Source organism: Coregonus lavaretus (genome assembly GCF_964263955.1).
Source record: "Coregonus lavaretus genome assembly, chromosome: 8".
NCBI classification, from domain to species: domain Eukaryota; kingdom Metazoa; phylum Chordata; class Actinopteri; order Salmoniformes; family Salmonidae; genus Coregonus; species Coregonus lavaretus.
Window position 1 is genome coordinate 20,543,033 of NC_139995.1, and position 17,052 is coordinate 20,560,084.

At 43.4% G+C, this 17,052-nt stretch overlaps 1 protein-coding gene across 1 annotated transcript in view; it reads left to right on the top strand.

Annotated features, from left to right (window-relative positions):
* Positions 1-17,052, top strand: part of LOC311133778 (succinate--CoA ligase [GDP-forming] subunit beta, mitochondrial-like) — a 140,553-nt gene that overhangs the window by 33,538 nt on the left and 89,963 nt on the right. Inside the window, exon 2 of the mRNA XM_084167336.1 lies at positions 4,358-4,499. Coding sequence (XP_084023462.1) covers positions 4,358-4,499 — 142 coding nt within the window. The remainder of the gene's footprint in view (positions 1-4,357; positions 4,500-17,052) is intronic.

The following is a 17,052-nucleotide window of genomic DNA, read 5'->3' on the forward strand; positions in this document are numbered from 1 at the left end:
TGCCATGGGGACTGATGTAATTTTGTTTCACCCTAGAACTTCTCAGACACCCCTTCAAATAAATAAAACAGGCCTACATATGGAACACCATTCCTTCCAGGCACAGCCACAGGACCCGCATATGCCCCTCATTATTCAGTGATGTGAGGGAGACTAATCAGCATACTGCTGTAGGCCTAGGCTATTTTCTAGGGAAGCTGGGCTTTTCTGCTCTAATGAAGTCTCCAGTGCTCCTTACCTGGGAGGGGGTAGCAGTGAACAATGCATGCAATACAATACTATGCCATCAAAAAAAGGCTTATGCTACTCTTAAAGGCCCAGTGTTGTCAAAAATGTGATTTTCCTGTGTTTTATATCTTTCCACACTAAAAGGTTGGAATAATACTGTGAAATTCTGAAAATGATGATAATGCCCTTTTAGTGTAAGAGCTGTTTGAAAAGACTGCCTGAAATATCAGCCTTGGTGGGATGGAGTTTGGGCCTTGCATGGTAACATCACCATGCGGTAAATTAGTTAATAGACCAATAAGAAAGAGTTCCAAACCTCTCTGCCAATAACAGCACGTTTTCAGTTTTCTCCTCCCCACTCAGACCACTCCCAGACAGTCCTTGCTAAAATCTTGCTTTAGAAATTGCCCTTTGCTAAGAAGCTATTTATGTTTATTTTTTACCATTTTAATCGAAAACAATCAGAGCAAGGTACAGTGAGGGGAAAAAAGTATTTGATCCCCTGCTGATTTTGTATGTTTGCCCACTGACAAAGAAATGATCAGTCTTTTAATTTTAATGGTAGGTTTATTTGAAGAGCGAGAGACAGAATAACAACAACAAAATCCAGAAAAACAAATGTCAAAAATGTTATAAATTGATTTGCATTTTAATTTTTAATGAGATAAATAAGTATTTGACACCCTCTCAATCAAAGATTTATGGCTCCCAGGTGTCTTTTATACAGGTAAAGAGCTGAGATTAGGAGCACACTCTTAAAGGGAGGGCTCCTAATCTCAGCTTGTTACCTGTATAAAAGACACCTGTCCACAGAAGCAATCAATCAATCAGATTCCAAACTCTCCACCATGGCCAAGACCAAAGAGCTCTCCAAGGATGGCAGGGACAAGATTGTAGACCTACACAAGGCTGGAATGGGCTACAAGACCATCGCCAAGCATCTTGGTGAGAAGGTGACAACAGTTGGTGCGATTATTTGCAAATGGAAGAAACACAAAATAACTGTCAATCTCCCTCGGCCTGGGGCTCCATGCAAGATCTCACCTCGTGGAGTTGCAATGATCATGAGAACGGTGAGGAATCAGCCCATAACTATACGGGATGATCTTTTCAATGATCTCAAGGCAGCTGGGACCATAGTAACCAAGAAAACAATTGGTAACACACTACGCCGTGAAGGACTGAAATCCTGCAGCGCCCGCAAGGTCCCCCTGCTCAAGAAAGCATGTATACATGCCGGTCTGAAGTTTGCCAATGAACATCTGAATGATTCAGAGGAGAACTGAGTGAAAGTGTTGTGGTCAGATGAGACCAAAATGGAGCTCTTTGGCATCAACTCAACTCGCCATGTTTGGAGGAGGAGGAATGCTGCCTATGACCCCAAGAACACCATCCCCACCGTCAAACATGGAGGTGGAAACATTATGCTTATGGGGGTGTTTTTCTGCTAAGGGGACAGGACAACTTCGCCGCATCAAAGGGACGATGGACGGGGCCATGTACCGTCAAATCTTGGCTGAGAACCTCCTTCCCTCAGCCAGGGCAGGGTCGTGGATGGGTATTCCAGCATGACAATGACCCAAAACACACGGCAAAGGCAACAAAGGAGTGGCTCAAGAAGAAGCACATTAAGGTCCTGGAGTGGCCTAGCCAGTCTCCAGACCTTAATCCCATAGAACATCTGTGGAGGGAGCTGAAGGTTCGAGTTGCCAAACTTCAGCCTCGAAACCTTAATGACTTGGAGAAGATCTGCAAAGAGGAGTGGGACAAAATCCCTCCTGAGATGTGTGCAAACCTGGTGGCCAACTACAAGAAAAATCTGACCTCTGTGATTGCCAACAAGGGTTTTGCCACCAAGTACTAAGTCATGTTTTGCAGAGGGGTCAAATACATATTTCCCTCACAAAAATGCAAATCAATTTATAACATTTTTGACATGTGTTTTTCTGGATTATTTTGTTATTCTGTCTCTCACTGTTCAGATAAACATACCATTAAAATTATAGACTGATCATTTCTTTGTCAGTGGGCAAACGTACAAAATCAGCAGGGGATCAAATACTTTTTTCCCTCACTGTAAGTACGCAGAAATGATTTGATATTGAGGTAAAAATGGCTGCATTGGACCTTTTAACATGATTCATGCTTTAGAAAGTAGTTTGGCATCAACCAGAGAGGTCTCTGCACAATTTACTTCTAATGTATGCACATCATCTTTTCTTCATAAACTACTTAAAACAAAATTGAATGGATGACTAGAAAGGTAGATTTGAACATATTGATTTCAATAAGTCTTACTGTGGGCTAAGTTCTTGATGTTCACACTGTGTCATGCAGCCCACTGTAGATATGTATTATAGAAAGTGTGGGTTTGTGCTTGTTGCCTTGCTTCCCCTGTGATGTTATGCAGGGTCAGAGTTCCTCCCTTCAGTTAGTCGTGGATTCCCACTGAGATGGCCTAGTGCTCTCAGCCCGTCTCCTCTCTCCTCTTCTCATGAATGATGGAGAAGCTCCCAGGCAGCTCTGTTTGAGAGTCAGTGCTTTGGCTTGGCCTTGTCAGATCCTTCGCACCGCTAAGTCAAATGGCAGCAGCCCCTCCCCTTCCACTGTTCATCTGCATCAGCCTTCAGTCAACCCTTCCTTGTCAGGATTCATTTTATTTTTTTGTCTGAAATATGGCTTGGTTGATCAGCCCCTCAGACTTTGTTGCATTTGAGGAGGCCTTCATTATTCATCAGCAGGGCTTGTAGTGGATCACGACGGGATTACGCCTACTGGAGTCACACACAAGTTCTTAAGCAGGGACGGAATAAGAAAGGATAAATTATTTCTAATTTGCAAAACGCATCATCATGATGATGTAGCAAGTGACACTTTGCTTCTTGAAAGTACAATATCTGGAAAACATGACTGCTGACAGTCCCAAAATGTTTTGCATGTCAACAGTGGACTAATGGAAAAAATACCAAAATATAGTTAAGTGGATTTTTCCTTTAAGTCTTGGAGATGCTGCACAGTTTTTTTTTCTCCATAGGCATCTATCTTATAACTCCTGCTATTGAAGTAGAATAGGCCGGCTATGCGTGAGTCCTCCCATCAAGAGGCATATAGCCTATAAGAAGCCACAGTTACCCGCTCCATGACCAAGGCACTTGATTTGATTAGTCACTAATGTCACAATTAAGAACTGCAGCAGTCATGGCCAAAGATCAGTTGAATGTATTATTTTGGATGTCATTCATTAGAACTCTGTATGGTGGCTCAAAGTGGACATATTTTACACACACAATTCACTTGTTCTCCTCCACAAGTGAAATGTCGGGAAAATAAACACTTTACCCTACTATTTAATTAGCATTCTGAGTTACCGTTACTGCAATGGCTTTGTTTTCCTTAACAATGTTAGACTGACTGCAGTGCGGGTAATGTGCCCATCTGACAACACTGAGGGAGTCTAACCTTAACACAGGTGTCTCACAGTAAAACCCAATGTCTTTTTAATAGTGCCAACAGCTGGAGCTGACAGCTTAGCTGCATCTGCTGACTGGGCAAACAGTTCTAACACGTCCTAGACCTGTCTACCTGTCTCATTATGGGGGAGAGAGGAGGGGCAGGGGAAAGGCATAAGGGAAAAGGGAGGCAGAAAGGGGGGAGAGATGGAAAAGGAATGAATGCACTCTAGAGAACTGAACATAAGTAAGGCTTAATCAGACACACCTGCACTTCAGGTATGGTTATTCCTCTAACTTAGAGTCAGTCAAACCTTGATAAACGTTTGGGCTGTATTGATAATTCCTGAACATCACCAGATGTTGAAACAGCGGCTTGTGCAGTACAAAGTAATCTTTGCATGTAGGCCTAATTTAAAACGGAAACAGAAATCTCAGGCTGTCACCAAGGATACTCCTCACAGAAAACCTGTGCCTGTTTAGTGTTTAATATTCCTAGTAGAATGCTTCCTTTCAGGGGAATAGAAAACCAAGTTTAATCTCTCATGGCCTCAACTGCTATGCTCCCTGATTTTGGATTCCTTCTAGCTTCCTAGTGTTTAGCTAATTACATCTTTAGTTAAATATTTGGTTACTTTCAACAAAACATTTTGTGTCTCTGTCTTTCTCCCTCTCTGCAGTGTGCACGGGTGAGTTCCAGGCGATGGCTGAACCTGCAGGAGTACCAGAGCAAGAAGCTGATGCAGGAGAGTGGGGTGACAGTCCAGCGCTTCTACGTGGCTGACAATGCACCCAACGCCCTTCAGGCCGCCAAGAGACTCAGTGAGTGGACATCACACTAACACTTAGGCCTAGCCTACGCTAAATCTGCATACTACTGCAACACAGGATGCCATTCAGACTAAAACCATTACAATATGCTCTTGGGCTGCACAAGGCCAAGGTTGCAGGTGTGGCATTCATCAAACATGGTATATTGTGTAAAACAAACAATTTTAGTAGATTCTGGTGTTTCTATACTGCGGTTTGTTTGAGGAGCATCCTGACACTGTCGTCACTCTGTTACAGCTCTGTTTATTTAGCAATCCCCAGACAGCCAGCCCTCTTCCAGACGTGCAAACTGCTGTGGTTAATCCTGGCTGAAGTGTTATCAAGTTTAATTGTGTTTGTGTGAGGTTTGTTTGGGAGCAGGGCCCATGTTCCTTGCACTCAGTGATCATGTAGGCTCAATTCTCGTCACCCCACTCAACCATACTAATTATTTTCATGCACGCACTCTCTCTTCAGTTTCTCTCTCTTCCTCTCGCTCTCGATCTGTCTTTCTGTATTAATACGATTTTATTATTCACACACACGTTATGTTCTTCTATCCTCGTGAGGACCTAAAATGTATTTCCATTCAAAATCCTATTTTCCCTAACCCTTACCTTAACCCAAACCTAACTCCTAAATCTAACCACTAACCACTTACCCTAATTTTAATCTTAACCCTAATTGTAACCCTAAACCTAACCCCTAAACTTAAAATAGCCTTTGTCCTCATGGGGATGTTGGAAATGTCTCCACGAAGGAGAATTTTCCTTGTTTTACTATCCTTATGGGGACTTTTGGGGATATTAGGTCCCCACAAGTATTAAAAAGAACCCCCCCCCCCAACACACACACACACACACACACTCACCCGTATGTTTAATTCAGTGTCTTGGAATCTCAAGCACATTGTTGTTGACCAGTGAAATGAAGGGCCTGCCTGGGGAGTTCTCAGTGTCTTGGCAGTGATGCGGGCTAAGATAAACGGAGGAGGTGTAATATCTATGAGACAGTCCCAGTTGTGCTCACTTTCACTCAGCGCTGAGAGAAGGGGACAGGTGGCTGGACGGGGCCCAGATATTGAGCCCTCAGCAGACCTCTCCTCTGCCCAGACCCTTTTGGCTGCTGTAATCTCTGCTTATCTCAACCAACACAATGGGCTTTGCTGCTGTCCTGTAGTGGCCATGTTCACTGCCCTACAGCTCTCTCTCTCTGTGTGGGACTGTGAGGCCTTAAGGCGTCAGCATGCTTCAGATCGCATACTCCCTTTTAAAAGACCTTCGCTTGAAAAACAAGAAAAAAGCGACAATAGTACTGTTTGTCCATTTTTAGATGCGATAGCCAGTATACACGTCCTCCAAATAGTCAAAATTAATCTAAGATAACTCAAGAAATAAGAGATTATAAATGTTTTTGCTGAAGAGATCTTAGTCGCGCAATTTTACATTTAACTAAGATGTTTGGTGAAGTATTATTCAATGAAAAAATTTGCATGAAAATGAGTCGTCTCTCGTTGAATGACAACAAAGACTTTATTGAAGAATCCCTGCTGTTCACCAATCACCGGTGAACGGGCGTAGACTTCGTCACCGAACTGTTTCGGCTGGGAAGCATGCGGATGCCTTTAGTGTATTTGTGTCCATCGACTGCTTTTGGCTTAGTTTTAAAATGGAGTGAGCGGCTATTGTTGCCTCATTAGTGCAGATGCACACAGTTTGTTCACTGTGTGTGTTACACTTCCCAGCCACCTCAGGTCATATGAGTGGATATGTGTGAGAGAGAAGCTTTCTCTTTAATTTGCTTATTTGAGTTAGAATATGTACTGAGCTGCAGTCTATGTGTGTCTCCAGCCCCAGACTCAGAGCCCAGTATCAGGGTCCCTCTGGAGAGGACGAGGGGTACAGCAGCACCACGGGGAGTGGACGTGACCAAGCAAAACTCAAATGCATTTCTCGCTCGCGCACACACACTCTCACACTCTTTCTCACTCCCCAATAAACTCCCCTCTGTCGGGCTCACTTACCCATGAAGCAGTGGACCTGACAGCTCAATTGGAGCATTGGTATCTGGAGGTCCTCTCCTGTACAGTAGAGCTGTACTCTCTGAAGTGGATGGTGATTGATTGTGCCATTACCACTTAATAAAGTAGGGGCTTTTCCTCTTAGATCTGAAGCAGCAACTGCTTTTAAAAGATTAAAGCAGTGGTTATGGATTTCTGATGTCGTTTACAAACGATTGCCATATCCATGTTTTTGAGCGAGGTGGCTGAACAGTTAGTAACACAAACACAGATGGGCGAACCATAACTAGCCAATCGGTCACGTAAAGTAGACATAGTTATTGGCACCCTCACTGGGACTGCCGAGTACTGGATGACTATAGTACCGCTCTCTCTGTTTTCCAGAGGGCCACTCGGTGTGACTGACACAATGACTCCTGCCTGCCTGCTCAGAGCAAATGACCCAGCAGCACCTGTCCCAAACACAGCCCTGTGTGGAGGGCGCAGGCAGGGAGGCTGTACATTTTTAAAAGCCCCCTGCACCGTTCAGTAATCTAACTGTCACAGAAAGGCAGCTCTAATGTGGCCCTCACCAGTCAGTGTGTGTCATTGTGATTACACAGCCTAGGCCCTGCCAACATGCCTCTCAACCACAACCCAACAATAAGATGGTGGAATTAGAGTATGCAGCAGTCGTGCGCTGATTGGGAAATGGAGTCTCGATAAATCAAACCAGAGGGGTTTTTGACACTTCATCTAGCAATGCAGTGCCTCACAATGTGCTGATGAAATATCCCTCTTTTGAAAACCTATAAGATGTTTGTGAATTTGAGAAGGGGCTGCCTATTTTGGGGCATTTTTTCTCTGCAGAACAGCATAGTCTAAACACCTTATCAATAATGACATTCAGTGTCAGTCAATGGAAGGCTGAACCACATTCCCCTCAACAAGGATGTTATCAAACTCACTGGATATGGATGCAGCTTTTGAATATAGCCGGTCTGGCATCTTACTATTTTGAGATATGAGAACAACTCATGTAATGAATAAAGATTATTTATATTTTCCTTTTCAACATTGCCCAAGCCCCTCCAGCTATCTAAACTCAAACACACACACACACACACACACGCATTCATGAAAACACCCTCCACCCACACACACAAACACACACACACACACCTGTCCCCAGCATTCAATGAGCGTGTGATTATTTGAGCTACTTTGGATATCACAACCCTGTTGACAGATGCATCTGCTAGTAAATCTTGATATATTTTCACTCTAAATTCACTATAACACTGTATTTTTCTTGTCCTGCGTTAATGCCTGCCAGGTTTTCTGTCCTCTGAACAGTGATCAATGAACCAGAGATTGAAAAACATTTGCTCTGATTTTATCTTCTCCACATGTTGAGCTTGTTTGATGAATGAGAGCAATGTATTTTTTTTACACGCATGGACACACAGATGGTCACATTCTTTCTCTCACCACAAATCATGTTTTGCTCCAGTTTCCATTCCATTCAATGTGCAGTATAAGGATTTATTTTCACATTTCTAAAGGGTGCCTCCCTGCGTATATTGTCCCACACAGCATACTGTATCTTGAATCCAAAATGATTGGGACCCAATTTCTTAAAAGGCATGCATGAATGTGACATACTGTATGTCTGTCTATTATCCTGGAGCTGTTGTCATGCTGTCTCCATTGGCCCAGGTTGAGACGGCTTGTGGGATTCTATAGGCTGTGTTTTCCTTATTAACTCAGCATACAGCCATCTTTCATATCAGCACTACTGTCATTCTCTACATCCTGCCACCTGAAGTCAAGCCCCCAGGTGTTTGCTCTTTCTCTCTCTCCTCCTGTTCCTTTTCCTCCCCCTCCCTTCTGTTTCTCTCCTTCTGTCTCTTTTCCTCATTGGTTTCAGCTTCTCTCATTCTTTTTTTCTCTCTTTCTCCAATTCTACCCTTTTCTCCCTCGCTTCTTGTGTCATGTTTAACTTATTCAGAAAAGACAGACTGGTAGAATCTCAATTAGAAGAGGCAGGGATATATTAATTAATTTCTCACAGATATGAATATTCAGTGTAAACAGTGCAGCTTTATGCATGACAGTCAAATCTCTTATTAGAGGGATAGTTTGATATGTCAGTGCACAGCATAATATTTAGATGGCCTGACATTAGGCTTACTCTTTGAGGCAGGTATGTCAACACTCCTCCAATGATCTAACAAGCAACTTATTTAAACCTCACCTGTATAAAAGCTTTCAGAAAGCTGTAGTGAAGTACAGCACATACATCAACCATTCATTGTACAGTGATCCATCCCTAATAGGCCTAATTCTTCTGCTCTCCAAACTTGACTCAGACAGGCACTTGATTTGCTCCAAGGCGGTGTGAAAGCCACACTATGTCTGAAATGATATAGAAAGAGAGTAGTGTCCCCCTAAGCCTTTGTTTTCAATCATGGGAAAAGTGTGGCTATGATATTGTGTCTGCTGTGGAATCAGTTATGGCTCACATCTCACATGCCTCAGGCCTACAACCTGTAAATTGAGTGAAAACTCATTTTATACCATGGCCCATGGTCTTTCCAGAAAAATAGCTACTTACTGTGCTGCTTTCTGTGTTCTGAAGTAATGCTATTTAGAGGAGTGGAAGTGGACAATAATGCAATCCTTTATACTTTATTTGACCACTTACTAGTACAGCACTCTGTGTAATAGTTAAAGGTATGAGAAACAATGCCCCCCCTCTGAGTTAATGGTTGTTCTGTAACTAGTGCATTCCATGATGGACGTGCTTCATGACTACTGTACCACTGTGAGAAAGAGGCTGTATGTCTGTCTGCAAACGACGGCCATGCTATCTTCGATCAGTATTTCGTCTAAATGTATGTCAACACTATATATACAAAAGTATGAGGACACCCCTTAAAATTAGTGGATTTGGCTATTTCAGCCACACCCGTGGCTGACAGGTGTATAAAATGAAGCAGACAGCCATGCAATCTCCATAGACAACATTGGCAGTAGATTGGGCTTATTGAAGAGCTCAGTGACTTTCAACGTGGCATCGTCATAGGATGCCACCTTTCCAACAAATCACTTAGTCAAATTTCTGCCCTGCTAGAGCTGCCCTGGTCAACTGTAAGTGCTGTTATTGTGAAGTGGAAACGTCTAGTAGCAACAATGGCTCATCCGCGAAGTGGTAGGCCACACAAGCTCACAGAACGGGACCGCCGAGTGCTGTAGCGTGTAAAAATTGTCTGTCCTCGGTTTTAACACTCACTAATAATAATAATAATAATAATAATTGGTCATTTAGCAGACGCTCTTATCCAGAGCGACTTACAGGAGCAATTAGGGTTAAGTGCCTTGCTCAAGGGCACATCGACAGATTTTTCACCTAGTGGGCTCGGGGATTAGAACCAGCGACCTTTCGGTTACTGGCACAATGCTCTTAACCACTAAGCTACCTGCCGCCCAGTTTGGAACTACACTACAGAGTTCCAAACTGCCTCTGGAAGCAACGTCAGCACAATAACTGTTTGTCGGGAGCTTCATGAAATGGGTTTCCATGGCTGAGCAGCCGCACAAGCCTAAGATAACCATGCACAATGCCAAGCGTCGCCTGGAGTGATGTAAAGCTCGCTGCCATTGGACTCTGGAGCAGTGGAAACGCGTTCTCTGGGGTGATGAATCATGCTTCACCATCTTGCAATCCGATGTACGAATCTTGGTTTGGCGGATGACAAAGGAGAACGTTACCTGCTCCAATGCATAGTGCCAACTATAAAGTTTGGTGGAGGAGAAATAATGGTGTGGGGCTGTTTTTCATGGTTCAAGACTCTTAGTTCCAGTGAAGGGAAATCTTAACGCTACAGCGTACATTGACATTCTAGACGATTCTGTGCTTCCAACTTTGTGGCAACAGTTTGGGGAAGGCACTTTACTGTTTCGGCATGACAATGCCCACGTGCACAAAGCGAGGTCCATACAGAAATGGTTTGTCGAGATCGGTGTGGAAGAACTTGACTGGCCTGCAAAGAGCCCTGACCTCAACCTCATCGAACACCTTTGGGATGAATTGGAACGCCGACTGCGAGCCAGGCCTAATCGCCCAACATCAGTGCCCCGACCTCACTAATGCTCTTGTGGCTGAATGGAAGCAAGTCCCTGTAGAAATGGTCCAACATCTAGTGGAAAACCTTCCCAGAAGAGTGAAGGCTGTTATCGCATCAAAGGGGGGACCAACTCCATGTTAATGCCCATGATTTTGGAATGAGTTGTCATGTAGTGTGTATAGATAGATAGATAGATAGATAGATAAGATGCGTTTATTAGTCACATGCACAGGTTCGCCGACGTAATCACAGGGTACAATGAAATCTTTATGTTCCAAGCGCTAACAATGCAGGTAAAAAAGAGAAGTGAATGAGACAATAATAAAAGTAATTATAATATATACACATTTACAACTGTAGCAATGATAAATGTCCATTCGGGTTTGGGGACAGGGCAAGTGTCTGTGGGGGGGGGGGTAGAGTATCCATAGGGGGAGCCGCAAGGAGGGGGCAGGAGTAGGAAGTCCGGGAGGCAGGAGGGGAACAGGGGAGCACATAACTGCCTAGTGGCTTTTCAGAAGCCTGATGGTCTGGGGGTGGAAGCTATTGGTCAGACTGACAGTTTTTTATACTCTTATACTGCCCGCGGCTGAGTGATGGCCATGGAACAGCCGTGGCTCGGGTGGCTGAGGTCCTTGATGATCTTTTTGGCCTTCCTGCGACACCTGGTTTTGTAGGTGTCCTGGAGGGCAGGCAGTGAGCACCCAATGGCGTGTTCGGCTGAGCGTACCACCCTCTGTAGAGCCTTGCGGTCAGCGGCGGAGGAGTTACCATACCAGGCCTTGATTCAGGTTGAAGAGTTGCTGCCGTGCCTACTTTACCACGGTATCTGTGTGGTTTGACTATTTCAGCTCATCGGAGATGTGTATGCCGAGGAACTTGAAGATTTGACCGTCTCCACGACAGCCCCATTGAAGAGGATGGGGCCGTGCCCTACCTGGTTCCTCCTGAATTCCACAATCAGCGCCATTGTTTTGCTGACGTTGACGGAGAGGATGTTTACCTGGCACACTACCTCAGTGTCTTCATACTCACATATGTATTCCTTTTGTCTATGTGGGTAAGGGCAGTGTGCAGTGCAATGGCAATTGCGTCATCTGTAGACCTGTCAGGGTGGTGGGTGAATTGGAGAGGGTTGAGTGTGTCAGAGAGGGAGGAGGTGATGTGGTCTTTGACTAGCCTCTCTAAGCACTTCATGATGACGGAAGTGAGTGCTAATGTAGATGTATGGCCTAGGAAGACCCCATTGTGTGAGAATATATGGGTATGTTGTTTATGCCCAGTGTGTGTGCAATGTTCCTGTGTTTGTATAACAGAATGTTTGAGTGAGGGAAAGCAAAACAAAAAGCCGACGCTGCTGTTACGGAAACCTCTGAGTTTGGATCATAAATAGACATAATTACATCTCTGATTTGTGTTTCTGTGGTAAAACAATTGGAATGCCTCTCAAATTATTTTGTAAATACATTCTGAGGAATTTGAGCTGCGTTTCAGCGACCTCACAAATCAAAATGTAATTTTGGACTCGTGACAGCTGGGCTGTAGTGATATTGCGGGAGGAACATTACCGTTGCTCATACTTTAGGCCCACTTGTTCAGGCAGGGGGTATGGCGCCATTATTTTGGTAATGTTGCCTCTAAATTGCTTGTTTTATTAGGGCTATTCCGTGCTCCATTGAGCAGTACATTTGTAATAAGAAATACAGTGAATGTTTCTTCTTCTCTGTCTCGGCAGTGCATTCATTCCAGTTTTTTAAATTCCTGTGTCTGGATTGCGGCATACAGTGGGACCATTCTCATTCCATTCTATTACGCTGCGCTCTGTTTGATAATGATGCTTTTCCCACCAATGACTGGAAATTACTTGGGATGAGGCCTGCATTCTAGCCATGCTAAAACACACAGGACTAGGACTAGATGTAGGCCTACCTAGGGCTGTTGCGGTGACCGTATTATTGCCACACCGGCAGTAATGAGTCATGACCACAGTAAAATTCCACTTGACCGTTTAGTCACAGTAATCTCCTTTTATGCACTCTGGGCATGATTTGGTAGTACCCAACTTGCTAACGGCCATCGGGTCCTAATGGCCTGGTACTCAGGGCTCTATTGTCCGTCTAACCACTCTGACATCAATGCATATGCAATCAAAAATCACATCGAACACTTATTCAAACAGTATCTTGATTTTAAATCTCACCTCGCTGTGATGATCGATTTAAACAAAAGCAGGTTGAAATTGTGTGTAAAACATGGTCGTTGTGGATGTCATTTAAAGCTTAACACAACAAAATGGACTAAGGTGATGATTAATTCAAAACACCAATAGAGCTTATGCATAGGCTTATGAGCCCAAGCCCGAAAAGAAACATGAATTAAAATGATGATTGTGCCGTTATACAATACATAGCCTAACGCATATTACAGTGGGGGGAAAAAAAAAAACTATTTAGTCAGCCACCAATTGTGCAAGTTCTCCCACTTAAAAAGATGAGAGAGGCCTGTAATTTTCATCATAGGTACATGTCAACTATGACAGACAAATTGAGATTTTTTTCTCCAGAAAATCACATTGTAGGATTTTTAATGAATTTATTTGCAAATTATGGTGGAAAATAAGTATTTGGTAACCTATAAACAAGCAAGATTTCTGGCTCTCACAGACCTGTAACTTATTCTTTAAGAGGCTCCTCTGTCCTCCACTCGTTACCTGTATTAATGGCACCTGTTTGAACTTGTTATCAGTATAAAAGACACCTGTCCACAACCTCAAACAACTCCAAACTCCACTATGGCCAAGACCAAAGAGCTGTCAAAGGACACCAGAAACAAAATTGTAGACCTGCACCAGGCTGGGAAGACTGAATCTGCAATAGGTAAGCAGCTTGGTTTGAAGAAATCAACTGTGGGAGCAATTATTAGGAAATGGAAGACATACAAGACCGCTGATAATCTCCCTCGATCTGGGGCTCCACGCAAGATCTCACCCCGTGGGGTCAAAATGATCACAAGAACGGTGAGCAAAAATCCCAGAACCACACGGGGGGACCTAGTGAATGACCTGCAGAGAGCTGGGACCAAAGTAACAAAGCCTACCATCAGTAACACACTACGCCGCCAGGGACTCAAATCCTGCAGTACAAGACGTGTCCCCCTGCTTAAGCCAGTACATGTCCAGGCCCGTCTGAAGTTTGCTAGAGTGCATTTGGATGATCCAGAAGAGGATTGGGAGAATGTCATATGGTCAGATGAAACCAAAATAGAACTTTTTGGTAAAAACTCAACTCGTCGTGTTTGGAGGACAAAGAATGCTGAGTTGCATCCAAAGAACACCATACCTACTGTGAAGCATGGGGGTGGAAACATCATGCTTTGGGGCTGTTTTTCTGCAAAGGGACCAGGACGACTGATCCGTGTAAAGGAAAGAATGAATGGGGCCATGTATCGTGAGATTTTGAGTGAAAACCTCCTTCCATCAGCAAGGGCATTGAAGATGAAACGTGGCTGGGTCTTTCAGCATGACAATGATCCCAAACACACCGCCCGGGCAACGAAGGAGTGGCTTCGTAAGAAGCATTTCAAGGTCCTGGAGTGGCCTAGCCAGTCTCCAGATCTCAACCCCATAGAAAATCTTTGGAGGGAGTTGAAAGTCCGTGTTGCCCAGCGACAGCCCCAAAACATCACTGCTCTAGAGGAGATCTGCATGGAGGAATGGGCCAAAATACCAGCAACAGTGTGTGAAAACCTTGTGAAGACTTACAGAAAACGTTTGACCTGTGTCATTGCCAACAAAGGGTATATAACAAAGTATTGAGAAACTTTTGTTATTGACCAAATACTTCTTTTCCACCATAATTTGCAAATAAATTCATTAAAAATCCTACAATGTGATTTTCTGGAGAAAAAAAAATCTCAATTTGTCTGTCATAGTTGACGTGATGAAAATTACAGGCCTCTCATCTTTTTAAGTGGGAGAACTTGCACAATTGGTGGCTGACTAAATACTTTTTTCCCCCACTGTATGCATGGCAGGAAAAACGTAAAACAAAACTGATTGAAGATGTCTTTGGTACATAATTGGTCTAGCCTATACTCTAAAATTAAACAAATTTGAGTAATCTCCTTTGAGTGTGGACCATATTATTATGCATACTGGATGGACTGGTCACCTTATGCTACTTCCAAAATGTCTATCTATGAGTCTGGAAGAGAACCTATAGCCCTAGGCGATGCTGTTGGTTCATTGATTGTGCAGGGCGGCTTACAGTTAGCCTACAATTATATTGTATTTGATTTTGAATATCCTAGTAATAGGGAATTTTTTATATTTTCATAATTAATTGGGTGACATATTACCTTTTACAGAATATCTCACCACGATGCGTTTTCATCTCCTCCTCTCTCTCCTTTATTCCTTTCTCGAGCGCGCAGAGAGAGGGGCTGTCAACAGTTTAGTGAAATATGTGATGTTCCCGAACAGATTTCACTTGGTTTCCCAAATTAAGCACTGGGTAGCTGCAGGAACCGTGTTGGAGAGCCCATGGCATACAACGTTTGGGGGGAATATCACCTGTCGCACAGCGAGAGCATGCTCCTCAAACAGTGGTTGATGCCTGGAGTGAAATAAGTGTTTTTATATTTATTTCTCAGCTGCTCATATGCTCCTCTATAAAACCGAAGTAGCCTACCTGGCAGCATTGAAAAAACGGACCGGCGGGAAAGCGCATGGCCTCTATTCACTATTCGAGTGCATCTAGATGACAGGTAGGCTACTTTGCCCTGCCCCTGTTCCTGCCCATTGGATAATGGGCCATTCTAAATCTTTTTAATGTATCTTTATTTTTTTACATATTAGTAAAGACACAATTAAATTGAGAATAGTCTGATGGGTGAAAATATGATCACTTGAAAAGAGAACAGCTGCACAGCCTGAGGCAAGGAACAGAGCGCAAGCTTTTTTTGCGACTTTCTCAAATAATCAAAAGCCTATAGTCACATCATGCAGCCCATATATGTTTTGATTTCTAAGACATTCTAAGGTTTGTATCATTCATAACTCTAAATCTAGCATATAGGACCTGTTTCAAATGATCACTTTTACGCTCAATATAGCCACTTCATATGCGCACCTGCTAAGTTCAATTATATTATTCTTACTATAAAATCATATAATATAAAATAATAGCACAGGATTTATAAGCCTATCTTTTGAAGAGTGCGGACACTCTCATAACAACAAGAGCTGTATGAGTGTTGTCTCCACGACACTCATATAGTCCCGTGTAGCTCAGTTGGTAGAGCATGGCGTTTGCAACGCCAGGGTTGTGGGTTCGTTTCCCACGGGGGACCAGTATGATTTTTTTATTTTTATGTATGCACTCACTAACTGTAAGTCGCTCTGGATAAGAGCGTCTGCTAAATGACTAAAATGTAAAGATGTAAAATGTCTCCAGCAGGATCACTCCTGAGGTGTTGGGATCAGTGTCTGGCACAGCTGGACCTAATACAGCCTTTTATACTAGTGAAGTGGACAGGACAGCACTTTTGCACTGTCAGATACCTGGTGCTTTCACCTATGGGGCATTTCCACTTGAGATTTACCCCAGTGTTTTACCAAAAAGGCTCAGACTTTTGTGTTTCCAGCCTCCACGGAACGGCAGCAGTGTCTCAGCGGACCTGCTCTGACTTGGGGCCTAGCCCAGGCCACTGGTACTTTTCAGCGTGCATTTGCATAACAATGGCTAACTGAACTAGGGCTACACAATTCATTGATTGCACATTGAAATCGCAATATTAACATGTACAATATCCATATTGCAAGAGTTCCATATTGCATGCAATGTTTTGAAATGCCACTCAGTCGCGTGTAACGTCCTTGCTGTTCGGTTCACTATAAGGGTCTTTTCACATATAGTTGTCTTTAAAGTGATCTCTTGAGTAAAAAAAAAAAACCTGCAAAAACTCAGTTATCTTTGTATTCACACTGGCCTTGCCTTTGAATGACGACTCAACTTGTTTTTACAGTTCACTTCACCTATTTTGGGGTTTGAGTCCTCTTTGCATTCACATTAATTGTTTTACCCCTTTTTCTCCCCAATTTCGTGATATACAATTGGTAGTTAGTAGGGGTGTAACGATTCGTTTTAACAACGATTCAATTTGTATCACGATTCGTGGTTGTCGATACGATTCAAGGACGATATTGGTTCATTTAGAACGATACGATCCGAAACAATTCAGTGACTTGAAATCGATTCAGTAACCTTTTAGCCAAAAATTCAACCAGTGTGACTGAAATAAATACCTGGATACTGGACAGTGCAGGTGAAGTTTCCTAGATTCCTGTTTCTTGTAAGGACCGCAATGGTGGCTTGATAATTTCTCGCTCGTCGCCTTTCCTCTGTCGTCCGCCATGCTATGTTTTGTTGTCTTTGCG